The sequence below is a fragment of the Nicotiana sylvestris genome, chromosome 5, assembly GCF_000393655.2.
Source record: "Nicotiana sylvestris chromosome 5, ASM39365v2, whole genome shotgun sequence".
NCBI lineage: Eukaryota > Viridiplantae > Streptophyta > Magnoliopsida > Solanales > Solanaceae > Nicotiana > Nicotiana sylvestris.
Genome location: NC_091061.1, coordinates 5,929,916 through 5,957,672, shown reverse-complemented (window position 1 = coordinate 5,957,672; position 27,757 = coordinate 5,929,916). Strand labels below are relative to the sequence as shown.

General features: G+C 37.0%; 2 protein-coding genes across 3 annotated transcripts; one reads left to right on the top strand and one right to left on the bottom strand.

Annotated features, from left to right (window-relative positions):
• The first annotated feature begins 10,810 nt into the window (after positions 1-10,810).
• On the top strand, positions 10,811-13,538 carry LOC104211122 (GATA transcription factor 1). Its single transcript, XM_009760121.2, has 2 exons — positions 10,811-11,161; positions 12,730-13,538. The coding sequence occupies exons 1-2, from the start codon at positions 11,012-11,014 to the stop codon at positions 13,333-13,335; spliced, it is 756 nt and encodes a 251-aa protein (XP_009758423.1). The 5' UTR covers positions 10,811-11,011; the 3' UTR covers positions 13,336-13,538.
• Positions 13,539-14,832: 1,294 nt separating this feature from the next.
• LOC104211124 (DNA-directed RNA polymerases II and IV subunit 5A-like) lies at positions 14,833-19,165 on the bottom strand. Of its 2 annotated transcripts, none has more exons than XM_009760122.2 (5): positions 19,105-19,165; positions 18,278-18,488; positions 16,456-16,635; positions 15,820-15,933; positions 14,833-15,091 (listed from the first exon to the last, which is right to left on the bottom strand). In XM_009760122.2, the coding sequence occupies exons 2-5, from the start codon at positions 18,476-18,478 to the stop codon at positions 14,966-14,968; spliced, it is 621 nt and encodes a 206-aa protein (XP_009758424.1). In that variant the 5' UTR covers positions 18,479-18,488; positions 19,105-19,165; the 3' UTR covers positions 14,833-14,965. The 2 variants fall into 2 exon arrangements, with proteins under 2 accessions (XP_009758424.1, XP_009758425.1); XM_009760123.2 differs by having other exon boundaries at positions 18,278-18,485.
• Positions 19,166-27,757: the final 8,592 nt, after the last annotated feature.

The following is a 27,757-nucleotide window of genomic DNA, read 5'->3' as shown; positions in this document are numbered from 1 at the left end:
TTCTTGATAAGAAACTTGAGCTTATGTGCAAATTATTAGAGTATGTACAAACCATATCATATTCAATCTTGTAAGAAAGAACTTCGTTTAGTTGGAAGGTAGCATATCATATCGTTACATTTAGTCATACTTTAAAAAGTTTAAACACTATCATTTGCAATTATATCAATATTTACTTACGCTTAAAAAGAAAGACAAATACACGTGTAATGTCATGGGCGGCTTTCCAGCCATGCCCCATGACCTCTTGGGCTCGCCCCGTGGCGTCCTAGCAAGCCTCCCAATGCTTAGCCAAGTGACAAGCGCGCATGTGCCTCTTTCGCCCCACCGATATCCCTCGCCAGCGCCTAGCCGCAGGCATATGCCAACAGTGTCGCGCGTGCAGACCGTGATGCCAAAAAAATGTTGCTAACAACAGACTTGTTTATGCCTTGTAGAAAACTAAGTCCTTTTCATTGTAAATATAGAGTAGTTTTATTTAATGTGTTTTCACTATGTTTCTCTAGCTTAGTTAAGTCTAGTCTTGTAACTTTGGTTTATTTTTTTAAGCACTATTAGGGAGGATCAAGCAATCAAACTTTCTAGCAAGCAAACAATTCTCTGTACTGGTGTCTCTCCCCCTCGACATCGCGTTGCTGTTCTGTAATAGCTTTCATTAATGCAATCAAGCTTTCTTTCATTCTCAATTCTCATTTTTGTTCTCACAATTGCTCTTGGCATTGGTTTTCCCGTATGCCACTAACAATCTCGTCTAGCGTACGGAGGGGACCTCAGTTGGCGGATAGTGACTGCAATGACATTAATTGCTTAGCCTTACGCCACCCTTCCAAGGAATCTCAGGAAGGCGTCGTGTAACAGTTGGTATTAGAGCCTAGGCTCGACATCGGACGAGGGAACACATTGCCATTATCACCATTTCTGACCATGGTAAATCATGAGGACCGCATTGCGGCCCTCGAAGAGACGATTGAAGTATTACGGCCCATCGTGGATACGATGCCTGAAATAAGAACCAGCCTAGTGCAAAGGTTGGACGACCTGGATCGCAGAATGCTCCAGGCCGAAGTTGACAAAGAAAATATCATTCTAGATTCTGAAAGAGACCAGCAAACGACAGCCACAGAGGCAGTTGAATTTTTTAGCAAATTAGAGAGCCTCCAATAGGAGCGTGCTGAGAATTTAGCCTACAGAGCATAAAAGGCAGACAGGGTGACTGCCACGCAACAAACTACAGACAACTTGACAGGTCAGCTCAATGTTGTCAATGCTGCTTTACAAGGTCTGCTTCGAGGAGGCAGAAACCAAATCGAGGGTGCTGTGAACCTCGCCCCCGTGACACAAAAACTGAAATTCCTGAGCCAAAGCCATACAATGGAGCTTGCAATTCCAAAGAAGTGGAAAACTTCATCTTCGACATCAAACAATACTTCGATGCCGTGGGAGGCCTAGAAAAAGCCAAGAAGGTAGCAACTGCTGCAATGTATCTTCAGGGTGATGCTAAACTCTGGTAGTGGGTGAAGTACAAAGCCATCAGGGCGGGTGAAGATGCTCTCGAGACATGGGCAGAACTGAAGGTTGCCATACACCTACAGTTCTTCCCCCGAAAATGTTGAGTACACAATGCAAGGAGAAAACTATGGGAGCTTCGCTAGACCAAATCAGTGTGGGATTATGTGAGGGAATTCTCCGCACTCATGTTGAACATACATGACATGGGGGGACAAAGACAAACTTTTCACCTTCCTGGAAGGGTTGAAACCTTATGCCTCTATGGAGATGCAAAGACAAAGGGTAGATACCCTACCCAAGACGATCCAGACAGTGGAATGCCTTGGGGACTAACAAGTGGAAACTCGGAAGGATAGGCCTCAACCGCCTACCCGAGCGGGATACAAAGGGGGCCAGACTAGCAATGGTGGCCTTAGCAGAAGTGGAGGAGATCGGAGTGCAACCAAATCTAAGGCTCCCTCCTCAGGCACCAATAGTGTTGCGTCAAACAACAATGACCGGGAGAGAAAACCCCTTCATGATGCCGTCATTGTGGCGGACCATATTGGAATAATGAATGTCCACATGCTCAGATGAACGCCCATCAAGCATTTGATGATGGGACTGATGACGACACAGATGATGTGGACCAGGCCGAACTAGTAGGTGCCTTCAATGCAATTGTTGGCTCGATTTTTGTGGCCTTAGCGAGAACCAGTGCTGGTATCCGTAAGAAGAAGGACCCCTATCCAAGCATCAAGAAAGGGAATAAGAAGGCGGATGAGGGGACTCTTCTTAAAAAAGATAGGACCTTAATGTTCATCGAGATGAAGGTAAATGGCAAGCTCACTCGGGCGATAATAGACATGAGCGCTACCCACAACTACTTAGCCTCGACTCAGGTGGAGTGCTTTGGTTTGAATTCCTAAGGCAAACCAATACCATACCTGTACCGTATGCCGACATGCTACTGATGATGGGAACAAAAGGGTCCAAGCCCTGCATTATCCCCCGCATGCCCATGAAAATGGCCGTTGAGAACATCTCGGCCTTGCAGTTGAAAAAGGGGGTCAAAAGACATGAACCTACGTTCCTGGAAACCCTCTGCATTTAAGATATAGAACGCTCCTCGAGTCCCATTCCTGCACCCATGAAGGAGCTGCTACTGGAATTTGAAGATGCCATGCTACGGGACATGCCAAAGCGACTCCGCCTAGGCGCACTGTGGACCATGAGATTGAGTTGGTGTCAGGCGCGAAGCCACCCGCCCGGGCGCCTTACAGAATGTCACAACCCGAACTCACTGAGTTTCGGAGACAGTAGACAAAAATGCTAGACACTAGGATCATCGTGCCCTCCAAGTCCCATACGGGTCCCCTGTTCTATTCCAAAAGAAATATGATGGCAGCCTACAACTCTGTGTGGATTATCGAGCTCTAAACAAAATCACCATGAAGAACAAGTACCCCTATTTCGCTAATGACATACTTGTTCGATAGACTGGGTGGTGCGACGGTGTTCACCAAAATAGACCTGAAGACAGGTTATTGGCAAGTTCGGATTGTAGAGGGTGATGAACACAAGACGACCTGTGTGACAAGATATGGGTCGTACGACTTCCTGGTTATGCCATTCGGCTTGACTAACACCCCAGCCATATTTTTCACCCTGATGAACCAAGTCTTTAGAGAGTACATTGACGAATTCGTGGTGGTTTACTTGAATGACATTGTGGTATATAGCCAAACACTAGAAGAACCCCTAGAGCACTTGCTGAAGGTCCTAGCCCCATTGTGGGAGCATGAACTATATGCGAAGCTATCCAAGTGCTCATTTGCTCAAAAGCAGATTGACTTCCTTGGACATGTCATCGAGGAAGGGCAGATCAATATGGAGCAACAGAATATTTAGGCAATTACATATTGGTCGCCGCTTAAGGATATCCATGCCTTGAGGGTGTTCTTTGGCCTATGCAACTTCTATCGGCGATTTGTGAAAAACTAATCCCTCATCGTAGTGCCATTGACATGACTCCTTAAGAAGGCCGCGCTTTGGGTTGGGGACCCAGGCGAGAGGAGGCCTTCAACACATTGAAAACGGCTATGTCTAGTAGCCCCGTCTTGGCCCTCCCTGATTTGGCCAAGCCATTCGAGGTACAAACGGATGCATCCGACTATGCCCTTGGCGGAGTCTTGCTATAAGAAGGGCATCATATAGCGTACGAGAGCCAGAAGCTGAAGGATATATAGCGCCGTGAGAAAGAATTATTGGTTTTCGTCCATTGCTTGTGCCTTTAGAGGCACTATCTGCTGGGGACCCCGTTCGTGGTCAAGACAGACAACACAGGTGTTAGCCATTTCATGACCCAGCCGAAGCTGAATGGTCGACAGGCTAGGTGGCAGGAACTCCTAGCTGAATTCCACTTCAACCTGGAGTACCGAAGTGGGAAGACCAATCATGTTGCTAATGCGCTCAGTCGGAGAGCTGATCTAGCATCGGTGTGCCTACTCGCCACCCTAAGGGGAAGAGAAATAGCCACCACCATCAAGGACCAGATACAGGATCTACTCATCAAGGATCATGTTGCATAGTATTTGGTTGATTTGGTAGGACAGGGCAAGACTCACCAGTTCTACATGGAAGATGGTTTCCTGAAAGTGAAAGGGAACCGGCTTTATGTTCCTAAAGGAGGAGATCTACGAAGGACTCTTCTGGCAAAATGTCATGATACTCTGTGGGCCAGCCATCCCGGTGAAGAACGCACCATGGCGTTACTTCACTTATTGGCCGATGACGTCGCTCAGTATGTGAAGACTTGTCTAGTATACCAGAAGGACAAGTCGGACCGCTTGACACAAGCGAGACTCTTGGAACCACTAGCTGTCCCAAAGAGACCTTGGGAAAGCGTTTCCCTGGATTTCATTGCCGGATTGCCCAAGGTCGGAGATCTCACAATTATCTTGGTTGTGGTGGATTGATTTTCCAAGTAAGCTACCTTTATAGTAGCCTCACAATATATATCAACAGAAAATACAATTCGACTCATCTTCTCTCATATCGTCAAATATTGGGGCCTGCCCAACATTGTTAGTGATCGCGACTCACACTTCACTAACAACTTTTGGACCTAACTCTTTAAGTGTATCGGGTCAAAATTGAGTCACGACTCAAGTTTTCATCCGCAATCTGATGGCCATATGGAGCTGTTCAATGGTATGCTGGAGGAATATCTCTGCCACTTTGTAACCGGATCGCAGAAGAATTGGGTGAAGCTTCTGGATGGTGCTCAACTGTATTTCAATTCATAAAAGAGCTCTAGTACAAACAAAAGCGCTTTTGAAATTATTACCGGACAACAACCGTTACTCTCACACACTGTGAATGCACCAAATATGTCTAAATCTCATCTAGATGCTAGCTTCTCAAAAGAATGGAAGCAAAATTTGGAGATAATGCAGAGCTATCTTGTTAAAGCCCAAAAGCGGATGAAGAGGCATGCTGAACAAAATCGTCGCTTTATTGAATACCAAGTAGGAGATAAAGTAATGGTCAAAATCCCAAAGATGTACTTATTTGCGGGGTCCATGGCCCTCACCTATTGCAAAAATACATTAGACCCTTATCCATTGAAAGGCGCATTGGAAAAGTTGCATATTGGGTGGATACCCCAGCTTGGTGGAAAATTTATACTGTCTTCCATGTAAACCTTCTGAAACCTTTTCGGGAAGACACGGAGGATCCTTCACGGATCCAGCTCACAATACTCAATATTCGAGGCCTCAATTCAATCGGGAAAAGGCGTGTTGAAGCTATCCTTAATGATCGAGTAATTCATGCCTCAAGGAAAGATCACTAAGAGTTCTTGGTGAAATGGCAGGGCTGTGATACAGAGGAGAATACATGGGAGAAGGGAACAAACCTCAAAGCCTACAAGAGCCTAATTGATGATTATCTTGCAAGTAAGGCGTCGAGGACGTCGCCAACTCAGGTGGGGGAGAATGTCATGGGCGGCTTTCCAGCCATGCCCCACGACCCCTTAGGCACGTCTCGTGTCGTCCTAGCAAGCCTCCCAACGCCTAGCACCACGAACGGCTTCGTAGTCTTGGCTGCGCCAAGTGACAAGCGCGCATGTGCCTCTATCGCCCCACCGTTATCCCTCGCCAGCGCCCAGCCGCAGGTACATGCCAACAGCACTGCACACGCAGACCATGATGCCAAAGACAATGTTGCTGACAACGTACCTATTTCTGCCTTGTAGAAAACTAAGTCATTTTCATTGTAAATATAGAGTAGTTTTATTTAATGTACTTCAATTATGTTTCTCTAGCTCAGTTAAGTCTAGTCTTGTAACTTTGGCTTTTTTTTAAGCACTATTAGGGGGGATCAAGCAATCAAACTTTTTAGCAAACAAACAATTCTCTGTACTGGTGTCTCTCCCCCTCGACACCGCGTTGCTTTTCTGTAATAACTTTAATTAATGTAATAAAGTTTTCTTTCATTCTCAATTCTCATTTCTGTTCTCTCAATTGCTCTTGACATTGGTTTTCCCGCACGATACTGACAATCTCGTCTAGCGTATAGAGGGGACCTCAGTTGGCGGATAGTAACTGCACTAGCATCAGTTGCTTAGCTTTATGTCGCCCTTCCAAGGAATCTTGGGAAGGCGCCGCGTAACAGTAAGCACGTGAGATATCTTATTAAATTAGAAATGATGTTTTCTTTTTGGATTTTTCACCCGTATCTAGTAGTATTCACTTTGAGCCCGACAATTCAGATTTTCGACAGAAAGTCTCACTTTAGGGGCAAACAACACTCTACCTAAGACGACTTCATCCTCATGACACGAATTTGATATCTCTGCTTAACAATGGAGGAGTACTTATTACTCCACCAGAATTTTTGGTGGTAGAAATAATGTCTAATGTTCTTTCAACAATTAAACTGAATTTTACTGAATTATAAATTACTAAAAGTGTAACTAAGTCCCAACTTCACTCGACCTTTTGTGAAGAACAAGGAAGATCCTCCCTTACAATAATAACAACAACAACATACCTAGCGAAATACTAAGATATGAATTTGAAAAGAATTGTGTACACAGACTCTAGACTCTGTATCTATGTAAAGAGATTGTTTCCGATATACGCTCGACAAGATGCTCATCCCTTGACTACAAAATCATTGAGTTGATGTGTATAGGGTCACAAAAGGGAATCTACTTTCCTTCTACTTCAATTTGAATAATACAAAATACAGAACACACAATATGACTTTTTTCTATACTGCATGTGACTATCACATGCAAAATGGGAGAGTAGTTGCAAGCATCTACCCATAATAAATCTAATCATAGAACTTCCAAAACATGGGTGGTCCCTACCAACGGGCAAATTAGCTCCACTGAAAATTATTTTAAAAAGCACCGGATCACAAAATAAAAAAAATAAAAAAAGGTAAGTCATTGGAGATATTCAATTTTAGATTTTCAAAACCATATTTAGACATTACACAAAAAAAGAAGAAAAAAACGAATAAGTCAAGAGAGTCAATGTTACGCTAAAACAAGTATTTTGGGGGTCGGTTCGGAAACAAGATATCCCATAATTAGTTATTTCGAGATTAATTATCCTGAGATTAGTTATTCCACTCTCCTATAGGGATAAAAAATACTATAATCCCGGGATTATTTATACACTACAATTTTGTTCCAACCAAATATAAAATAAACTCATCTCAAATTTAATCCTGGATTAATTATCCCTTATCCCTCATACCAAACGAGCCCTTACTTGTCAAATTTAATGTGGTAGAGTTTAGTAAGATTGTCAAAATACCTAATTTTCATACAAATACATACATTTAAAAAAAAATAAAACTCGCATATTTAAAAACTTACTTACAAGTATTATAAATTAAAATGTTAAAAAATCGAGAATATTCAACAAATGTTCAAAGGAAGAGAATTTTATATTCCGTAAAAAATAACAATGTCACATAAAATAAAATATATGATAGAGGTAAGGACGACGTATACACTATTCTTCGTAGACCTAACTTGTATTAATTTACTGCATATGTTATTATTGTTTATAATATCTCAAGAATAATCTAGCTTCAATTTTATTCATTAGCCATTTCTTAAAAGTTAAAATCTTGTTTAAACTTTTGATTCGAACTTTTGAATTTTTATTTTTTTTAAAAAAAGTCTTATTACTACATCATCGCCGCCACATGCGGTGTCGGAATAGTCAAAGATTTTTCCTATGTAATTTATCAAAGTTAATAACTTAATAACATACGTGGCTCTTTTTAATTGGTTACATTAACGTAATCATTCGGCGAGTTGCTTTAAGCGGCACTCTTGCTAATAATGTAAGATACATGTGTTATGACAATAATGCCCATAATCTCTTAATTATATACATTTGTATCCTACCTTCAAAAGTGGAACACACCATGTAAAGATTCTGTAATAAATAAAGACAATTAATCGTTATAGATTGTGGTGAGATGAATTAGATCTTACATCTTTAATCGAGTTTTTCAATTCGAGTTCTATGTATAAAAGAATCTTAATAGGAAGTGTTTTTCATTTAACATGCCTTAGAGCCCGCTTGGACGTAAGAAATTTTTTCCTTTTTTCAAAATAAAATTCACTTTTTTTCGAAATTAGCGTTTGTTCATAAAATTTTTAATTTTCACTTGAAGATGTATCTTGAAAATTTTCGAAAATTTTAAAAATTCCAAAAAGTCGTTTTTTAAAATTTTCACTCACAAAACTTCAAAAACAACCCAAAATTTTATTCATGTCCAAACACAACTCTAAATTTCAAATACCATTTTTCTTGAAAAAAATTTTCACCATTTTTTGGAATTTTACAATTCTTATGTCCAAACGCCCACTTATATGACACGAATTCGAAAGGGCAAAATACAAGATTGACTGATCAGCTGAAATTAATTGCATTAGCTAACCAAAAAGTATAATATATATATTAATACATATATATACAAAAAAAATATATATTGTCCACTATTATTTTTTGAAGCGATTAAAAATATAGTTTAATACAAATGATCCGGACACCAATACAAATATCGAACATTAGTAAAAAAAAAACAAGAGACAATGCATAGTCCTTTTCAGGTTCACGAAATGTTGGGTGTACGTTCACTCATAATGTACTTTAATTAGTACTATTTCTGGTCTTGTCGATTTGATACAGACCAATACCTAAATATAATTAATGGCAAAGCTATACCTACTTTTTTGAAATAAATAAATATAGACGAGAAAATCTAAGTAAAAATAAAAAACGATAGTTGTCCTAGCAAGATCTTTTTGGTAAAGAATAAATGTAAATCATATTTGAAATTTGAACTGGATTAAATGTTTCTATATCTTGTTTAGTATTAATTCTAATTTCACATTCACTTTCATATTAGAACCACAATTAACATTATTTAAGTACTCTTTCCGTCCACTTTTACTTGTTCATGTTTGATTAAACACCTCTTAAAAAAACTAATAATTTTGATTATACCACCCCTAATTAAAGTATTAGAAACTAAATTCAAAATGATTAGTAGTATTTAATAATAATGGTAAAATAGATATAAAATGGTAAATTATCTCTTGGTTTTCGAAACTGGACAAGTAAAATTGAACATCTCTAAAGTAGACAAGTAAAATAAATAGAAGGAGTATCTAACTTATAATAGCTACTCTCTCTGTCTCGAATTATCTGTCGTAACTTTTTAAAATAGTTATCTCAAATTAATTATCATTTTAGAAGTTCAAAACTAAATTAATTATTTTTTCCTATTTACCCTTAATATTAATTATTCTTGAAGACTATAAATACCTCAATTATGAGTAAATATTAAATGAAGAGAGATTATATCTTAAAAGATAAATAAGAGTAAAATAGTTAAAAACCTCTCCTATTTAATATTTTATTAAGGAATGTGTAAAAGAGAAATATGACAGATAATTTGAGACGAAGGAATACCTTGGTAAAAGGATATTTTTGGTAATAGAGGAAATTGATGCATGGTTTAATAGGAATTTTTATTTCAGCATTCAATATACTCAATAATGATAATCTCATAATTAAGAACACAATTACAAATCCGTTACTGAATCAAGCCAATCTCATCCAAATTCTTGAGTCAAACTTATCTCTTGGTCTAAAATCTTAAATGAAGAAAGTAAATGCAATTTTATTACTACCAATCTTCTTTAGAATATGGAAAAATAATTTTGCTCCAGTTTGTTCGAACAGACGTGGAGGATTTTGTAGTGAAAATAATATCCAACTTTACTATGTTTTTAGGTGGTTGTTATGTATCGTTTTATAATGGATCATATAATATTGTATTGTATTGTACCGTATCATTTTGATGTATATAATTTTTGGATAGATTGTATTATTTGCTGTCATTTTATGATGTCATGCACCAACAATATAAAAAATAAACTTACAATATTATAAAGAAAAAGTAAGATATGAGATAGAATTATTATATAAAAGACATGATAAATGATAAAATAGAATTATTTATAATTTACTAATAAGGAAGGGCAGGATGAAAGAAAAAAAATAAGGTAACGACACGACACACCAAACCATAAACGGTAATGGCATGTTTAACGATATAATACAATAAAATTTAAGTAACAATCAAAACAAATACTGTATTTAAAAAACAATACGATAACAACAGGTAACAACCGTCCAAACAAGCTTTGTTCACGTAGCATAATGTGTTTTGGATATATAGCCACACAATACTATATAGTACTCCCTTCGTTCACTTTTACTTGTCAAATATTCTAAAAATATATTTTCACTTTTACTTGTCATTTTTAGCATATCAAGAGAAGACAATTTCTTTTTTTCTATTATACCCACAGTATTAATTACTCTCATTTCAAATTATTTTCTCAAATCCATTAAAAATAAGCATCAATTAATATATGTGTATCATGATAAATTATGCACTTCATTTATTATTTCTTAAGGGGTATGCAAAGTCCATAATGAACAAGTAAAAGTGAACGGAGGGAGTAATATTTAAGACGAACAAGTTTGAAGATTCTTTTATTTTTAAAATTTTGTGTCGAGTCAAATTACACAATATATAAGTTAAAATAAATACAATAAAAAGTTAGATAAGCAGGGTATCATTTCAATGTGCAAACGTAAAAGGAAAGAAAATAAAATTAAAAAACAAGCAAAAAATCAACATCCTCTTGTTGCCAACTTGCCATCCAAAAAAAAAACTTAATTTTATTGGTAACAATAATAGAGTTTAAAACAATATACCATAAAATTAAAGAAAGAGAGAGGAAAGAGATCAATCTCTCTCTCTCTCTTAAATCTCTTCTCACCCACTATTTCTCCCAAATATCTCTCTCAGTCAACAAATTCAAACCAACTCAAAGCCAAAGAACCAAACTAAGTTTCATTTTTTCTTCAATTCTAAAATTTTTCTAAGTTTTTTCTTTGTGTTGAAAGAAATGAATATGGTCGAAGTTTTGGACTCAACAACTTGTTTTATGGTTGATGATGATATTTTGAATTTCTCTTTGGATGAAGAAAAACATCCTTCTATTTCTTCTTCTTCTTTGGATTCTTCTCTCCCGGATGATCATAGCCGTTCATTTCATGTAAGTCATTGATTGATATTTCCTTTTCGTAGTTTAATTTGACACAAAGTTTTAAAATAAATTTTTTAAGGTGAGCGATAAGATAACGGTAAAATTGTCTGTGTGATATATAAGTCACAAGTTCGAATCTTGAGGTAATTACTAATGCTTGCATTAAGATAGGTTATCTACGTCAATTCCTTTGGGGTGCGGTTCTTCCCATGCCATGCGTGAACGCGAGATATTTTGTGCATCGAACTGACTTATTTTTTTTTTATTTTTTTTAAAGGAACTTCTAAAATTTATGATTTTAAAGGTGCTATAATATATGTATGACTATATAAAATATTTGAAATTTGTGATTTTCAAAATATTTTAATGTTTATGTGGCTATTAAAGTTTTAATATAACATATCATTCTTTTTGGCGTAAGAAATTACTCAAACAAAATGTAACGCGACAATTTTCCGGCGGAGGGAACAAGATACCCTCTGATAAAAGTGGAGGGGTTTAAGAATTTTCCTATTTGGACTATTTTACCCTTGAAACCCTAAGAATTTATTCATGGCATGTTCTTTGGTAAATTCCATTCACAAAAGAAAATAGTAATTTTTGCATTTTTTGTGCTAAGAAATGATAGGGACACTTTTGGAAATTAAATTTGAGGGTACTTTTGGAATAAAAAATATAGCCGACATATCTTTATGATTGGTACGTTGGTTATCACGAGGCACTGAGCTGTACGAATAATACGACGTATCCGATTTCCACTTGCATTCTATAAATATAAAAAGACATTTTGGTCCCTATGCACAAATTCATTTTGGAATTGACTTTTTTCTTATCAACATTAGCCCCACAAAATATTATACTCCCTCCTAAATATTATATTATATTTATCTTTAATGACGTGTCATTATAGTTAAATAAATATTATATTTAAAATCACACACTCTATGTATAGAGCTCACGCGTGGAAACAGTCTCTTGCAGAAATGCAAGTAATACTGCGTACGATAGACTCTTGTGGTCAGAGGCGTATCTAATCCTTACGGTATGGGTTCACGTGAACCCATACTCCTTTTCCTAAACCATGTATAATAATGTTATATTTCTTGATAATTACATAATTATACGCTTGTGAACCCGTACTCAAAGACTCCTATGGTGCAATAATCATTGGGTGCACCTCTACGAGTGAAATTGGTGGTTCAAATCTCACTCCGGACGGTCTTGTTTTCGGCACGGAGTATAGATATATATGTAAAAATCACTAAAAAATTTAAAAAAATATACTTTTGAACTTATAATTTCAAAAGTGTAGTGGGTATATGGTAGATTCTAAAGTTAAACTCGTCAAATATAAATTCTAAATTCGCATCTTCACAATAGTGCACCCATCCTCTTGAAATCTTGGATCCGCCTCTACTTGTGGTCTGACCCTTCCCCAGACCCTGTGCATATCGGGAACTTAGTGCAACGGTATATTAAAATCACACGTTCTAAAAGTTTTTTTTTCTTCAAATTTCGAGCCAATCAAACATCATTTAAATTGAAATATCATAGTATTAACAAAATGCATATTGCAGGAATATGTAGAGGAAGAATTGGAATGGCTTTCAAATAAAGATGCATTTCCAGCAGTTGAGTTTGATATATTCTCCGAAAATATCCCAAATGTCATATTTGATCACCACAGCCCAGTTTCAGTACTGGAAAACGGTAGCAGTATCAGCACTAACAATAACAGTTGCATTGAAAACGACAAGGAAAACGCGTTTATGATCGGCTGTGGCAGCCTACAAGTTCCTGTTAACTACCCCGTGCGTGCACGGGGCAAGAGAAGGCGAAGGATTAGCTTCGCTGACTTGACAAATGAGCGTTGTGTATGGGGAAGAAAATTGAAATTCAAGAATAATAAGCAAGAATGGGAATTGCTCTCATTACCAATGACCAAAGCTAAAAGAGCTAGCATTGGTAGGAGATGTCAGCATTGTGGGGTCGACAAGACCCCACAATGGCGTGCAGGTCCTATGGGACCTAAGACGCTCTGTAACGCTTGTGGGGTCCGGTATAAGTCTGGAAGGTTGTTGCCTGAGTATCGTCCCGCGAATAGTCCTACCTTTTCAGCTAATTTACATTCAAATTCTCATAGGAAAGTTATGGAAATGAGGAAACAGAGGATTGGAATATAGGAGGATTACTACATGAAGTATGTTGATATATAGGGCAGGTTAATTAGTGGTGAGTCTATAGCATATTTTCTTGACCTTTTTTCTTCTTTTAGCAAAATTAGTATGGAGTCTAGGTTTGTTGTAATGGCTAGAAGGTTACTGAACCATATTATTTGTTTTAATTTCCATTAAAATTCACTAGGGAATTTTAAAGTTTCAAGCTATACTTTTTGCTTCTTCATTTGCATGGTTTTGGAAATGATGAAATTTTGTGTATTGAGACGAAGAAATCTGGTTTGACTAGTTGATGGAGAGTTACTACCAATGAGATGTTTTGATGGTTGGGGAAGCTAGTTGTCTTCGTGTGACCTACAGGTCACAAGTTCGAGCCGTAATAGCAGTCAACAATGCTTGTGTCGGGGTAGGCTCTCTTACATCGTACCCCTTGGGTTACGCCCCCTTTCCCGAATCTTGTATGAATACGGAATGCCTTGTGCACTGAGCTGCCTTCTAATTCTTACAGGTGTTTGATCATCTTTTACCTTTTCTGGAGTGTTTACCTGATGTACTTCTTGTTGAGGTCTTCTTTTTGTTTTCTTGTTATGCAATGTACATTTTGTTTGCTAGATCATAAAATACTAATGGAAGTTATATGTCAAAGTTCTCAATTTAGTAGACGTCTGAAATTTATAATTCTACCATTGGATGCTGGAATTTCTCATTGTTGCATCTAAGCTGTGAAACTTTTCATTTTTTGAATTTGTTTATGGAAAATGTCCGTCTTGAAATTAAAGAATACTATGGACAGTTCTTAAGATGAGTTGAGATTGATCCTCATCTCAATTTTTGATTTATAGATAAGGGATTACCAAGGGATTTGGAGATGGATAGGATCGTCTACCTCAACTAGAGGTTCAAGTTCGAGTAATAAGAGTGGAGAAATACAAGATAGGGTACACTTCCCCCTTAATAGGTTCTACACAATGCAAATCTGAATTAGTCGGTTAAAAACAACATAAATTGATTACCGTGATCATTGATTTTGGTAAAAATAGCATATGCTGGCCAATTTCGGACTAATAATTGAAAAATAGCCATCGTTTACAAAGTCATTGAAAAATAATCATTATTTGCTACAACACGAAAAGTTAACAGCATAATATACTGGAGATTGGAGCACCTGTGTATGAACTTCTAACATATTATACTGGACCGGTATATTATACTAGAACTCCAATATATTATGCTGGAAGTCCAGTATACTTATACTGGAACTCCAATAAAATATACTGGAATTCCTGTATATCATGATGGAGTATTTTTTAAATTTTGAACAATATTTTCATTCAGATTCATCTTTAAATGAAAAGTGACTAAATTTCGATTACTTTTAAAATTGTGGCTATTTTTCAATTATCACTTGTAAATCTGGCTATTTTTGAACTTCTCCCCCATTTTAGAGGTCAGAAGTCAGAACCAGATCAACCTCGGAAAAAGATGCAGAGCCCAGAGGTGTAGTTTACATATAAATTGGTCTCTCATAATTTCATATGAAAAGAAAAACAGGAAGAAAATGGGAAGGAAACAACTACATCACTTGACTTTTTTGGTCAGTGCTTACATTTCAACTGGTGAAAACATCAAAACTAATTCACACCACATATCGGTAAGTAATATAACGGCCTGCAGTCTCACTTGGTCTGATAATCTTCACGACTTGGCCACGTTTTAGCCCATAATATCTAGCAATAGGATCAGTGATCTGAATTCGAGGAAGCTGTTTTAACAGAAGAAATTACTAGGCATTCGATTAGATAGGAAGATGCAATAGTAATCAACTACGCCTATCCAAATAGCTCAAGTTAAAAGTGGCAGCGCTAATCAAGATGAAGGGAACAAAACAATCCACCAAAAGGTAGAAGCATAAGATAACTACGCCATGACAGCAATAACCAATGCATGCTGGTAGTTTTTTCATCAAAGCTACTCAATTAACAAACATTAGGTTCATCAAAGCATAACTCAATATGGAAACTGAATTGTTCAAGCCGTAGATACGTTTGAGCAAGCCTCCCAGCTGGACCCTAGTTCCTTATAAAATTTCCCCTCAGCCAAACCCCAAGTCATAATAGAGTCAAGCTATAGAAATGTATTAACATAGACGAATAGCTATTCGACACAAGGTTTCAAATGATCTTTCACACAAAAAAAAACAAAAAAAAAAAATTGGTTAATTTCTAGACTACTAAGGGAGATCACGACAATTTTGGCTTCAACACTATAAGGAAGCATGCTGCTTTATCTTCTTCCTTTCTCTATCTTCAATTTTATTCACAATAGGTTGAAGGGAATACAAAGCCATCGCATTAATTCTTTCACTCTTAACCACACTAGCACTAAAAGATTCTGCCTTCAAAATTTTGAAGGCACCATGTGTCTCCTGGTCTTTTATGTATTATATGAGGTCAAAAGTTTAACAAGTGCAATAATGTTATCGACACGAACCTGTGTTTCTTTCACAGTATATCGTTCCAACAAGGTCTTCTTTTCTTCAGGAGTAAGTGGCTGGTGCTCCGGAACTAGAACATGATTTTTTATGTTTACCAAAAGCTCTGCTTCCTGAAATATTAAACACATAGCACGACGATTAAGCACCAATTTTCACTATCTAAATGGATAATTATCAATCACATAAAACAACTAAAGGTGCAAAATGCAAGCTCCCCGATTACCAAGTCAAACAAAGAACAAAAATGCTGCCCCTCCCACACCACAAAAATGAAAAAGGAGGAATACCAAATAATCCTTCATATGAGTGAAAATGCCAGTAGAATCACTCTCGGTCAAAACCCAAAGAAGATGAATTGATAAATTTCATATATGTATAATCCCCCTATCAATATGCACATGGATGCAAATCACAATAACCTCTGATTTTGGTGGTCCTACTACTTGAGATGTAGTGTCAGGTGCTCAAATAAACAATAGTTAGACCAATATAGTAAAAACCAAATAGAAAAGGTAACAAAAAAATGATCACAAAACTAGAGTAAACTAAGCTCCTCAGCTATTTTATAACAATTGCAATCCTTCGTTCAAAGTAGTAAGGACAAAATATTTGTAGAAATAGTAAGTAGTCACCTGGAAAACCTCCAAATGGAATTTTGTAGATATTTCAGAAATGCAGGTACGAGCAAAGGGAGTCAAATTTTGTTGTACAACGAGGATTGCCTGGAAGACATCTTCTTTTTTCATGCGTTCCGTATAAGTTTTCATTGTCTTAACACCAACCTTTGCCTCCTCTGGAAAGAACACATATATCTGGATTCAATAAACCAAGAAAATGGCTCAGACATGGGTAGCAAATAATTTCGCTGAGCAAATTATTCCAAGTGAAATGCAAGAAACTCAAATGTTGAAGCAGCTAAAAGTATCTGAAAATTTTTATGCTAAACATAGAGCAAAACAGATACAAAGGACAAATTGTCATATCACATTAGTTACTATATTACAAAAGCATTTTTACAAGCAAAATTCTGTTGCTTTCATATTGAACATTTTCAATTCCTTTGGTACGGGGATTACAGTGAAAAGTCGGGTAGGGAGGGAAAGGAAGACGCAGGAAAAGCCTCCACCGAGATTGTAACTTTACACCTAAGTGATGCAAGGTAGAGTTGCAACTACAACTACAACTACAATTCCCAACTTTGGTGTTCCTGGATTCTGAACTATATGCATATCGTTTTCCATTATTGAACTAAAAGATAAGGAGACATTATTTCCCCTTCCAACATTGAACTCATTGCTATGTATATAGAAAATCGGAAACAACCTCTCTGCCGTTCCAGGGGTAGGGGTAAGGCTGCGTACATCTTATCCTCCCCAGACCCCACTTGTGGGAAACTACTGGATTTGTTGTTGTTGTTGCTATATATATAGAAAATATGTCCAAATGGAGTGACATGGATAATGAGTATTCATACCACCGGCACCACCTAGCTTGGTACTGGGGCATAGCTGTTATATCCTACATAAGTACACTTCTTATTTTTTCTGATAACTGAGAAATCCCCGAGGGTAAAATGGTGTGTGGTTCTAAAATTGGTGGGGGTAATAGGTTCGTCCCTCTACCCTTCTCCAGTCTCCACTTAAATACCAGACTTTTATCCTCGGCAGGATTCGAACATTTGACGTGCGCCTAACCTACACATCACGTGTTACAATCTTACCGCTAGACAAAAGCTCTGGGGTACAAAAATACACTTTTTATCTTTAAGTCTTTTATTTATATTGTAGATATTGACGAGCTTTTTCTTCTTTTCATTCTCCTAGGTCTCAAAAAAAGTTTGATTCACGTTGTTATTGGTAACAACTTGTATAACATTTCTTCATCAAGAAAATTGATTCACGGTCAAGATTTTTCCAATTGTTTTGGAGAAGTCCAACTTTAATGTCCTTCCTAATTACATTTGCTATATTGTTTTCATTTATCCATAATTAACCTTTAATGTGTTTTCATTTTCTAATTGAAAAACTTTTTTTTTTCTTCCTTTTTCTTCATGATAATGGACAACATTGTTTAACATAAAATATGTTTACTTCACTATGTGGTGGAAAGAAATAGTCATCTTTCTATGATACCCCCTTAACTTGTCTTCGGCAAGATAGTTTATTCAATGTCAAGAGCATCTATTACAACAATGACAAGATACTCTGAGACTTTATCAAAATGAAATCTTCAGTTATACAATGAAGTGACAGAGTATACTAACATACTAGTAGAAAAGGAGTAACTTAACCCATAAAACCTGGAAAAGAATCAATTCTTAGACAAGAAAGGACTGCAAATAAACTGACAGTAAGCTTAGTTAAGATTAGCCAACAACAACTAAGCTTCAGCCCAACTATTAGCGAATACTTTAGTTGAAAATTAGGCAATAAAGGAAATTGAAAGAGCACAGACCAGCTCAGAACTGTTGTTGCGCTTGGCTTTCTGAATAACAAGGTCTTCTCTCTTCATATTCTCACCATACTTCTGAAGAAACTGATGTTTTGACATATTTATCTCAAACTCTCCAACAAGGTAACCCCTATCTGCCAACATTTCCATCAGTGTCTTACGAACTCTGAAAAGTCTCGAGAGCTCCTCTTCCGGTAGAGTCATCTTTGCCCTACTAAATTCACAAATATAAATAAAAAAAGGCTATGTTACCAGGAGTTAATGTACCCTTTAAGATATGGGTTCGAACAAGTAGCTTAACCCACCCTCCCCCCCCCCCCCAAAAAAAAACCCTGTATATGTGTTAAGAAATCCAAAACCTAGTTAGGTACTAGCAATTGATGTCGCTCTCCTAGAATCAGAACCCTCTGCCTCCAAAATTTATAGCAAAAGAATATGATAGAACTACTAATTAGAGATATACTTTGAACTCTGAACACATCAAACAAGAATTTTGACACAATCAATTTACATGTACAATCCACCCTTTAACAATTAGTAATTTTGACACAGAATTTATTACAATATAAAAGTACAATCACACCGCACTACCATCACAACTTTGAGCTACTATCATATGAGAAGCGAATAAAAACATATATTAACTCGCAAAAATCATATATTTAACTAAAAAAACTCGCAAAATCACAAAGTAACAATATATAAAGGTTGATGCATTCTTTGAGAAAGTAAAGCAAATACATAAATATTGATACAAAATCAGTAAAATTTGTGGTTTACAATTAAAGATCAGGGGTTAGGGTTTTGGTCGAAGCAAAAAAAGTACATACAATTGATTCCGGAGCAAAGCGAAGTTTGTCGTCCAGAGAGAGATATGGAAAAGGGAGGGAATAGCAGTAGAGGGTTGGGTATTTAAGGCAGAAAGCTGGCTTTCACTTATTTTTTTGGGCTAAGGCCCTTAATTTCAAATGGGCCATATAGACCATCTGCTTTGGGGCCCAATACGTTTTTGAGGAATTAACCCAAATAGCCGTCCACCTAATCTTTTAAATTAAATATAGCAGGCAAATATGTAATATAAATAGAATTCAAGTATCATATGTTTAATTGTATATAATTTATGTATACCGGTTGGAAAAAGTAAACAGTGAATCTAACCGGCTATTTGTGCAATAATCCCTACTTTTTTTCGGCCTGAAAATACAGAATAGGACACTATGAGGGTATTTGGATTGACTTATAAAAAATAGTTTTTAAGCTAAAAGCCAAAAGTCATAAGTTGGTAATACTCAACTTTTGACTTTTGGCTTATTTTTGTACTTTTTATGCCTAAAAGTAAGTGCTTTTAAGCATTTTTTATCGTTGCCAAATACCACACAAATTAAAAAAGTGCTTAAAAACCAATAAATACTTAAAATAAGTCAATCCAAACACCCTCTATAAGGGTGGTCTTTAACTTTTAGCGGTCAAGATAGGCTACTTGACCGTGGGTAAACCTTCAAGGTCAAAGCGAGCGAATTAATAATAGAGAGTGGGGTATTTAAGGAAGAAAGCTGAATTTTTTTATTTTTTTATTTTGGCCAAGGCCCTTCCTTTCAAATGGGCAACTATAGACTCCATTTTTTGGGCCAAAAGGGGCCCAATATTTTTCTTTTTGAAAAGTTAAAAAGTACGGGCTAGTCAGTTTTCAGATTGGTAATTGAAAAATAATCAGTGTTGGCAAAGTTATTGAAAAATAGTCATTATTTGCTGCAACACGGAAAGTTCCAGTCGAGATTGGAACGTCTATTTATGAACTTCCAGCATATTATGTTGGAAATCCAACACACGGAAAGTTCCAACATAATATACTGGAGATTGGAGCACATGTGTATGAATTTTCAGAATATTATGTTGGAACTCCAACACATTATGAAATTCCAACATGTTATGCTGGAAGTTCACATGTAAAAAATTCGAACTGCCGCATATTATGCTGGAATATTTTTCAAATTTTGAACAGTATTTCTGTTCAAATTTATCTTTACATAAAAAGTGGCTAAATTTCGGTTACTCTTGAAACTGTGGCTAATTTCAATTACTATTTTTAAATATGACTACTTTTGAATTTCACCCGATAGAAAAAGGATTATAATGGTGGTCTTAAACTTTTAGGCTTTGAGATAGGTTAGCTAACCATTGGTAAATCTTCAAGGTCAAAGCGAGTATTAATAGTGAAGGGTTGGGTATTTAAGGAAGAAAACTAACATTAACTTATTTTTTTGGGCTAAGGCCTTTATTTTCAAATGGGCCACTATAGACTCCATTTGTTTTGGGGCCACATGGGCCCAATACTTCCTTTGTTGAGATTTTTCCATGCCTAATCCTTTATTTAATATTATTTTCATTAATAATATTATTCTTCATTTATTCTATAAATGACAATTTCTTTTGCAATTATAGCACATTTTAAAAATAAGTTAACCCTCAAATTAAGGAGTTAATTTTATTCTAATAATATTGATATCATTTCTCTCTCATCATTATAGTAAAACACTAAAACTTTCCTTTTTTCACTCTTTTGTAACGGCACCCCCCCCCCCCCTCAACGAATTCCATAATTTGAACACCAAATTTTTTTTTCCCACGGAAGAGCAGAATATATATATATCTATATCTATATCTATCTATCTATCTATCTATATATATATATATATACACGACAAATATACCTTATATATTTTCAATTAAACATGCATACATTTTGTTTATATTTTGTATGTTAATAATGTGATTGGCTGGAATTTTTTTGGTAGGATGTTCATGGTGTAAGCACGTGATTTTTGACCCTCCCCGAGGATTTTCACATTTTTTTAGCATAAATATGTAATTGGGTCTAATATAGCCATTTTAACTATTTTTACTTTATTTCGTTGCAAAAAGAAAATCACAAAAATACATATATAAATTTTAGTTTATGTATTTCTCATAAACTTGAAAAAAATACAAAAATTGCACTTTATTTTGTATTTTATATAAATTCGAAAATTACAAAAAAATATATAGTTCTATTAATGTTTGCAGTCATTATAATTTTGAAAAATACAAAAAAATATTACTTCATATTTTATCTTTATATATAAAAACGAAAATTACAAAAATAGTTTTATTAATATTTTGTAGCTATTTTAAATCTTGAAAAAATATTCAAAAAAGAAGATATAGTTTTGTTTAAATATTAGTCTTATTTTTGGTAGTTATTTTGCTTGCATAGGACTACTAGTTGAGCAACGTCGTGTTCCTATTTCTCGGGTCCGGGCAAAAGAATAATATTCGGGTTCAAACTACCCGATTTTAGGCCTAATTTTCGGACCTAGCCCATAATAAACCGAGTCCACGACACATGGGGAACCCCACCACGCGTGGGGGACACAAACCTAGAACCCCACCACGCGTGGGGCTCATTTTTTCTGGACAAATGGGCTAATATACACGGACAGAAAAAATTGAAAGGAGGGGAGATTTTGAAAAACCTGAGGCACTGTTCATCCTTCTTCTTCAAAAAGAAGAAGGAACAAAACCCTACAAAAAAAAAACTAGCAAGCCCCCCCCCCCACGCCTCGACACTGTCCAAAGACGACGACCAACAATCCTACCCCCCGGACTGCCCCATCGGCACCGTCCAAACACCACCCCGTCTCCTCCCAACTCCGTCGACCACCTGCCCCGACGCCATAACCACCAACCTTCGACGAAAAACCAGTCGCACCCCCGTCGCAACCAGCTCCCGCCATCGTCGTCACTGTCCCGCATGCCTCACGTCCGAACACCACCACAAACGACGCCCATCTCCTCCAAATGTTCACCATCATCGTTACCATCTCCGAACATCCCCACCTCCGTGAAACCACCATAGTTGCTCCTTCCTCAAGCCAAACGACCCCCCACACCTCAGCTGCTATCTAGCAGCATCTATTGCTGCATCCAGCAAACGAAAACCACCCCCAACCCTAACCCAAAACCACCACGAAAACCACCAGTCCGTCACCTTCCCCATCACCCTCCTATCATGAAACCCCCATTCCCTCACGTCGTACCCCAGCTCCTCGACCTCACGTCCAGTGACCATCCGAACTACCAGCCCACGACGACTTCTTCTCCTTCGTCGTAACAAAGGAAAAAATAGTCCGGCGATCCTCCAGTAAATCCGACTATCGCTGCTTTCCGTTCAGCCCCCCTCACGTCCAAATGACCACCTGGAAAAACCAGTCGCAGTCATGACTCATTTTGGTCCGTTCGTGTTCGAGTTTCTGGTGTCAGCTATTCAGTCCGAGCTCTGACGACCTTCTCTATGGTTTTCCGTTCGAGGTTATCCGTCGAAGTCGATGTTGAGGTTTGGTCCATGGCTCTATGCGTTTCTGTTTATTCAGGTTAGTAAACATCGATGTATTAGATAAAGAAACTTTACATTAAATGTTCGAAGATGCAATATAGAAATTGGTATGATAATTTTCTGCTTATGTTTCACCGTATGCATTTTAAGTTCATTTTTGTGTTATGTTATTATTGTTTACTTGATGTCATTTGATTTAGTTGTATTAGTAGTCCTAAGACACAGTTTGACGTTGATTCGCTCGTCCCTTCATTGTCTCAGTTTATTTGGACAAAATTAGTATTAGTACCTGTTGTTACTACGCCCGAAACACTCATTCGCTTAACTTCTTTTATTAAATCTTGACAAGTTATGAGATTGTAGTTGTAAAGAAGCCGTAAGGTTTAGTATTGTTAAAGGCGTAAAAATGGCATCCTTTTAAAATATAAAAATAAAAATAAATAATAAAATAAAAAAAATGGGACAAGCTTCGCCAAAAATAAAAAATGTACCGATTGCGGAACCCTCACAAAAATATATGCATTAAATACTTAGATTCCGGGACGGGCCGTTTAGCAAATTTCACGGCCCTACCCAAAATAATAATGCGCTAGTTGCTTTAGGCGCGCCTTTAATAATGTTATCTCCCTAAACTCGGGTGCACATTTATGTGACCCAAATCCAAATCTCAACGGGATCGAAATACGCCTCTAATCACGGGCACATTGATTGTGGCGTGGCCCGAGATGCATTTCCATGACGTTGCAAATTCCTTTAAAAAAAAAGAATGAGATGAGCCTCGCCGAATAAAAATACAAATTGCGGGGCCCTCAGTAAATACTTGTTTTAAATTACTTAGAATTCAGGAGGGTCGCTTAGCGAATTTCGTGGTCTTCCCAAAATAATAGCGCGATAGTCTCTTTAGGCGCGTGTTTAATAATTTACTTTCTTAAACATGGGTGTGCATTTCATGCGACCCAAATCCCAATCCCAAAACATCAAATAAAATGTGTTCCGGATTATGGGTGCATTTCATGTGACGCAGTCCAAAGACGTGTTTTAAATGATGTTCACATTCTTTTAAAATAATAATTATAAAAGCGGTAAAAAGTTAAAATTTGAACATAAGTTCATATTTGTATAAAATCAGATAATCAAGCCGAATGTGACAGTTGAGCGACCGTGCTAGAACCACGGAACTCGGGAATGCCTAACACCTTCTCTCGGGTTAATAGAATTCCTTATCCGGATTTCTGGTACGCAGACTGTAGTATGGAGTCATTCTTTTCCTCGATTCGGGATCAAAATTGGTGACTTGGGACACCCTAAATCTCCCAAGTGGCGACTCTGAAATAAATAAACTAATCCCGTTTCGATTGTCCTTTAATTGGAACAAACTCCCTTGCGCCCTCGGGTGCGGAAAAAGGAGGTGTGACAGCTCTGGCGACTCCGCTGGGGAGTAGACCCAGAACCACTGGTTCAGGGTTAAGAATTCGAGCTTAAAATAATTGTTATTATTTGGCGTTATCTATTATCTGATTTTTACATGTTTGAGCCTAATGTGTTAAATGCTGCTTTTACCGCTTTGATATTATTTGAACTGTATATAAACTGTGCCGAAACCCATATCCTTTCTGAGTCTTCTAAATCATGAAGAAGGGTGTACTTCGTACGACTTCTTTTCTGTATAGTGTCAAATCCCAATTTAGAACGAGGTTCGGACAAGTTGCTAAGCCGGTGAAGCTTCTGTATTCCCGGTACGCTGCCCCCCTCGGCTCGAGCTGTCCGCTCGGGTAAGCCAGGTCTAGAACAAACACCCAGGTTCTGAACCTAGTATAACAAAGCCACATGACGGATCCCTAGTAGGAACGTTTATTTGCATCATGTGCATTTGACTTAGGGGACTCAACACAGGGGTTGGGTCCGTCTAGGACAAGCAACCTGAAAATAATAGACCAGCTTTTGGCATCCTATGTGCTACATGTTGTATTTAGTCAAGGGCGAATGGGTCATTTGGTCATTTCCAGCATGGTGTTATTTTAATCAAAGCATGGGGAACATTTGTGGAATCCAAGGAGCCTTGGAATTCCCTATGTCCCCCACGCTTCATTTTTGGGAAAAGCACCTAGGGAACATTTGTGGAATCCAAGAAGTCTTGGAATTCCCTATGTCCCCCACGCTTCATTTTTGGGAAAAGCACATGGGGAACATGTGCGGAATCCAAGAAGTCTTGAAATTCCCTATGTCCCCCATGCCACATTTTTGAAAATATAATAAATATAAAAAATAAAATATATATGTATATATATATAAAAAAAACATTGAAAATTCGAAAAAAAAAAGATTGTGTATGTTTTCATCATCATCCATAAATTAGAAAATAGTGGAAAATAGGAGAAAATAACAGTGTAAGAGATATAACTACTTATTGTTAGAAAAAAAAAATAAATGTCCAAGTAGTGTCGAAACTCTGCCGAAATTTTGAGGATATAAAAAAAAATATATATGTCTTATTAGTTTGTTTTATTAAAGCAAAGGAAAAGTAGAAAAATAATCATTGTTTTGTCTTCTTTTTTTTCTTTTTTTTTTCTTTTTTTTTTTTAAAAAAAAACATTAATAGAAAAGAAAATAGTTTGTCTTGCCATAAAAATGAAAAAAAGAGTCTTGTTTTTAAAATTTGTGTTATTTATTTGTTTATGAAAATGACAAAATTAAAATAATCCAAAAATATTTTCTCCATTATTGACTTCTTTAGGAAGTCTTTCTAATTGTTTTCAAAAAATAATATAATATAAAAAATAAAAAAAAAACAGATCCGAAAATATTTTGATTCTTTTTTCAAAATTGAAAAGAAAATTCAAAATTCAAAAAAAACATTTTGAGAAGCATTTCTTTTATTAAAAGAAAAATTCCGAAAAATATTTTCTTCTTCTTCTTTAGAATAAAGAAAAAAAAAGAGCAAATGAAAATTCAAAAATATATCTTAGAAGTGTTTCTTGTAAAAAGAAAATCAATCAAAAAATGCTTCCTTTCTTCTTTTAAAGTAGTTCTTTTACCCGAACTACGCGGGTTTGATTCTCACCGGATGTGAGATACGTAGGAAACCCTCATCGGGTCCAACCCCACTGTTTTGCTAAAAAGCCAAAAACAAACAAATAATAATCATAAAAAAATATATATATGTCAAATTTTAATTTTTGTCATAAAGAAGTCGGGTGACGCTGTTTTATCAAGACATAGCCGAATGTTCCCGAAAGGGACGCCGGAAGGCTGACTTTGCATAAACAGCCACCTTTGGGTCATTTTTAAGATTTGGTCCGATTGACCCACACAGCCTTAAAAATCTTCGTCCCCGAGACGTTGACAGGCCGTGTTTGCAGTATTGGGTTTCCTATTTTCGAAAAACAATAAAAGAGTCATAACTAAGTCAGGAGATGCTGTTTGTCATAAATAGCCGAATGTTCCCGAAAGGGACGCCGGAAGGCTGACTTTGCATAAACAGCCACATTTTGGGTCATGTCTAGGAGTTTGGTCCAGTTGACCCACACAGCCTTAAAAAGCTTCGTCCCCGAGACGCTGAAGGGCCGTGTTTTGCTATTGTAATTTTTAAAAGAAAAAAAAAATCAAAGAGTCAGCGGTCATGTGAATACCGTCTTTTGTCATAATAAGCCGAGCCAGCTTCGGCCGCGTCTTAAACCGTTCTTGCCGAAATAGCCTTAGAGTATCTTTCAGTTGTCGAAAGGTTATTTTCGTAAAAGAATGGACAAGTTTGTAAAGTGTCAAAATAATCCTCCCCGGCCTCAAAATTCATGTGAAAATTGGAAGGGGCCACATTTGCAAAAATAACTGTTTGGTTGCATTTGTCGAACAGAGAAAGGGAGCTAGCCTTTTGTTTTTGAGTTTATAAATCTCTTGATTAGAATAATGTGGGTTGCTTGAGTTTCAAGTTTGTAGGTCATATTCAAACCTTTGAAACCCAGTTTGTTCTAATATGAAAAATGTTTAGTATTGTTTATCTTTCAGCGGTCTGAACTACGCAAGGTCTGATTCATGCGGGGGCATGATACGTAGGCAATCTCCATAAGATTCGACCACAATAAAAAAATAAGAAATTTTTTTTTGAAAAAAGAAAAAAAAGAGAAAAGAAAAAAAATGAAAAAATCTAAAGAAAAAGAAAATACAATATAATAAAATACAGGGGTTCCCAAAGTACTTCAAAGGGGCAAAATAAGCAAGCCGGGATGACGCATGTTGTTTGAAGCAGGGATGACGCATGTTGTTTGAAGCAAAGCATGTTAGAAACGGTTAACTGCCTAGGGGCATTGCATCCTCAATGTGTTGTTATCAAATCTGTTAAACTCTAAACGCTAACAAGTTTGTTGTTTTCCGAATCTCAAACAGTTAGTTGTTAAAGAATTCTGGCAACACACCCTTACCAAACTAGATCCAAAGGACCGATAACAACAAGCATGACTACTTCAGAGAATAGTACCGAGGAAGAAAGGCCGATGAGCCAGTTGTTAAAGGAAGCGATGGAAAAGATAGAAAGGATGGGACTAGAGATGAATGCAATGCAGCTAGCTCTAGCCAAAGCACAAAAGAGCCCTGAGCCACTAGGGCACGTGCCCGAATACCCCCACTCCGGCCCTTCAACAAGCCTCCCAAATCACCGTTGTCTTCAGGAGAGAAGCCCTCATGATTCCCAAGCTCCACCATCCCATCAACCTCTCCCAACACCAAATGTTCCCACTTTTGTGGGACCCACATCAGCCATCTTGCACAGAACGACCAGTGAGCCATTGTTTCAGGCTCACGCACAATACTATCCCCTTGAGCCTACATTCCATGCCCCCGAGCCACATGCTTACAATCCACACTTGGAGGTACCGGCAGAGATCGAAAAGCCGGTTAAAGCCCCTGAACAGGATGAGGTGTTGAGAAAGTTCAAAAGCCTGAAGCAGTCCTTCAGGAACCTGCACGGTTTGGGCAACCAGGTCAGCGTAGCATACAAAGATCTATGCCCTTTCCCAGACGTCCAACTCCCAGCTGGGTTCAAGATGCCTAAGTTTGATTTATATGAAGGGCACAGTGATCCCATGGCACATTTGCGGGGATTCTGTAGCAAAATGAGA

Excerpts from the sequence above, each read along its gene's own strand:
- LOC104211124 (XM_009760122.2), bottom strand. The coding sequence starts at position 18,478 with ATGACTCTACCGGAAGAGGAGCTCTCGAGACTTTTCAGAGTTCGTAAG. Across the intron at positions 16,636-18,277 it reads GCAACAACAGTTCTGAGCTG|ATATATGTGTTCTTTCCAGA; the intron begins GTCTGTGCTCTT and ends TATTGAATCCAG. Across the intron at positions 15,092-15,819 it reads ATACTGTGAAAGAAACACAG|CTTCCTCGAATTCAGATCAC; the intron begins GTTCGTGTCGAT and ends CTGTTAAAACAG.
- LOC104211122 (XM_009760121.2), top strand. The coding sequence starts at position 11,012 with ATGAATATGGTCGAAGTTTTGGACTCAACAACTTGTTTTATGGTTGAT. Across the intron at positions 11,162-12,729 it reads ATCATAGCCGTTCATTTCAT|GAATATGTAGAGGAAGAATT; the intron begins GTAAGTCATTGA and ends TGCATATTGCAG.